Source organism: Gadus macrocephalus, chromosome 6 (genome assembly GCF_031168955.1).
Source record: "Gadus macrocephalus chromosome 6, ASM3116895v1".
Taxonomy (NCBI): Eukaryota; Metazoa; Chordata; class Actinopteri; order Gadiformes; family Gadidae; genus Gadus; species Gadus macrocephalus.
Genome location: NC_082387.1, coordinates 10,406,297 through 10,408,796, shown reverse-complemented (window position 1 = coordinate 10,408,796; position 2,500 = coordinate 10,406,297). Strand labels below are relative to the sequence as shown.

The 2,500-nt window shown below is 45.7% G+C and overlaps 1 protein-coding gene across 5 annotated transcripts in view; it reads left to right on the top strand.

Annotated features, from left to right (window-relative positions):
• frmd3 (FERM domain containing 3) overlaps positions 1-2,500 on the top strand; it is a 43,822-nt gene that overhangs the window by 28,407 nt on the left and 12,915 nt on the right. For all 5 annotated transcript variants that reach the window (XM_060054012.1, XM_060054011.1, XM_060054014.1 and 2 more), the window contains 3 exons: positions 109-183; positions 587-655; positions 880-1,004. In XM_060054012.1, coding sequence (XP_059909995.1) covers positions 109-183; positions 587-655; positions 880-1,004 — 269 coding nt within the window. The remainder of the gene's footprint in view (positions 1-108; positions 184-586; positions 656-879; positions 1,005-2,500) is intronic.

Sequence of the window (2,500 nt, the reverse complement as noted above, 5' to 3'; positions counted from 1 at the left end):
AGAGGGAATCAGAGCCCACTGCACCCACGGCTGTGGACTTGTGTTAGAATACGCCTCGCAATTATGTATTGGTGTTGATGATGCGTAATGAGGGTCCCCTTCTGACAGGTGTGCTAAGTCCAGTCAGATAAAGACGGTGTCCAGTAGCAACATCTTCTTTAAGGGAAGCAGGTACCGATACAGGTGAGAGAGTTCTTCATCCATGGGACTTTGGGAGATAATCCAAAGCTATTAGGTCTGAACTGCTGAGAGATTGGAGATAGCCTTTATTATCATTAGGCATCTCACGTCCTGCAAACACAAAGGCAACCTAGATTGTTTTATAAAGCAGAATTAAGTTGATTAAAATACAATACGATAAGACATAAGATAAGACACCGACACTATTTGCATAACTTTCTACGTAGTAACCGTAGTAACCGTTTTCTATCCTATCCTATGTCTGATGAGTTACCCTCATTTTAAAGGCACATAATTGTTAATTTGTGTCAAAAGCAAAAACTAGCCCACAAGACTATTATAATCTTAAAATTGTGTATGTGTGTGTGTGTGTGTTTGTGTGTGTGTGTGGGTGTGCACTTTTCAGTGGCCGTGTAGCAAAGGAGGTGATCGAGGCCAGCTCTAAGATACAGAGAGACCCTCCAACAGTGCGTAGGTAAGGAGAAAGCAAAGAACATTTCTGATTTACATCACAGTAAAAATCCCACAAAACAAATGCATACGAAGAATCTCAAAACGAATATTCTCCATAACAAAACGTGTATTAAGTCCTCATCACAATTCTAGCAACAATTCTCAATTATAAATGATCTGTCCCTTAATATGAAATAATCCCATTCATAAACCCTTGTTTCTTTGTTGTAATGGTTGTTGTGCCAGAGCCCAGTTTGGCCAGAGTAGAAGTTACAACTCTTTGAGCCACAAGAACCTCATCATGAACATGGAGCCTCTGGTTCCTGCGCTGCCCTCCACCAACGAGTACGAGGAGACGGCCACAGACAATGGTAGGAGTCCACTGCTGACACACACACACTCACTCCAACACGAAGACAGAGCGTCAACTGAGCAGCTGGGGCCGCCATCAGTCCGGTTTCCCCGGAGACACCAATCACAGCAGACTATAAATATTTCCCCCCTGATCCTCCCTCAGGACCCCAACGTGGCAGGGGCGTGTGTGTGCGTGTGTGTGTGTGTGTGTGTGTGTGTGTGTGTGTGTGTGTGTGTGTGTGTGTGTGTGTGTGTGTGTGTGTGTGTGTGTGTGTGTGTGTGTGTGTGTGTGTGTGTGTGTGTGTGTGTGTGTGTGTGTGTGTGTGTGTGCGCGTGTGTGCGTACATGCGCGCCTGTGCGTGCGTGTGTGAATGTGTGAGCATGCGTGTGTATGGGGAAGTGTGTGTATGTGTGTATTACTTGGAGGTTGCCCCCGCCCGTGACATCAGGGAAACATAGCAGGTTCACAGCTTGGGGGGAAAGCACTGGCGGTACTCAAAATATATGTACCAATTAATAATTTGGCTACTTAGTCTTGGCTATGGGCTTGCATTTGTGTCGTATTGTGTGTTTGTTGTGTGTGTATGTGTGTGTGAGCACACACATCTTTTTCAACATGTCAGAAGCCATCACGGAGCTAAGATCGATGTTCTGTCCCGGCACTTTTATGCATAAATCTTAGTTCTGCTTCTACATAATATAAAGCAGAGCCTCTCGGGTTACAGAGCGGTCGGGACAACAGGTCCGATGGGACGCCCGCAGGGGTTTTAGGATTTGACTGGTGTTGATTCTGTTTAGTAATAGGAGTAAACTGAACACTGGGTTACATCACCGTTACCCAAGGATGCTTATGTCACCCCATCTGCGAGATCACAGCCTCTTCACAGAGAACAAAATGTTTTAGCGCAAATTGAACATCAACAAAAAGCATAGACACAAACAAACACTGTGCACACTGATACAAAACGAGCCAATAAAAACACCCCAGTGCATCCTTCAGCCTATTCCTTATCCGTCCTAATTGCATTGATTTTCAAAACTGTTTCTCACACCAGGTTTCATGCCACACTGAATAAATCACACATTTCGTGAATGAAGATCTGAAACAAAGACCAAAACAACAGCGGCTCTTTTTCACAGATTGAGTTTCATGTAATGGTACGTGGCAGAGGTCGGGGGTCAAGTGGGGTCTCTGAAAAGGTCAGCATTTAACACCGGCAGTTTAAGCCTCTTCACAGGAACGACGTTCTAAGTGGTGTAGACATTTTCGTTTTCCATGCCATTAAAGGTTGCCAGTTATCGCTATGGGAGCGATCTAACTTAGCGGGGGTGGCCCACAGCCCCCACCCCACCCAAGGCAGGTGGGGGCCAGGTCTGTCCCCACACGAGCTGACCTTTCAGGCCAGTGTCTATTTACCAGGGTTGAACAATATCCGTGAAATATGCTGCGTAAACAGAGTTTGACTTGACTTCCTGCTATCTCCCCCCTCCACGTACCCACTTTTCTTCCTCT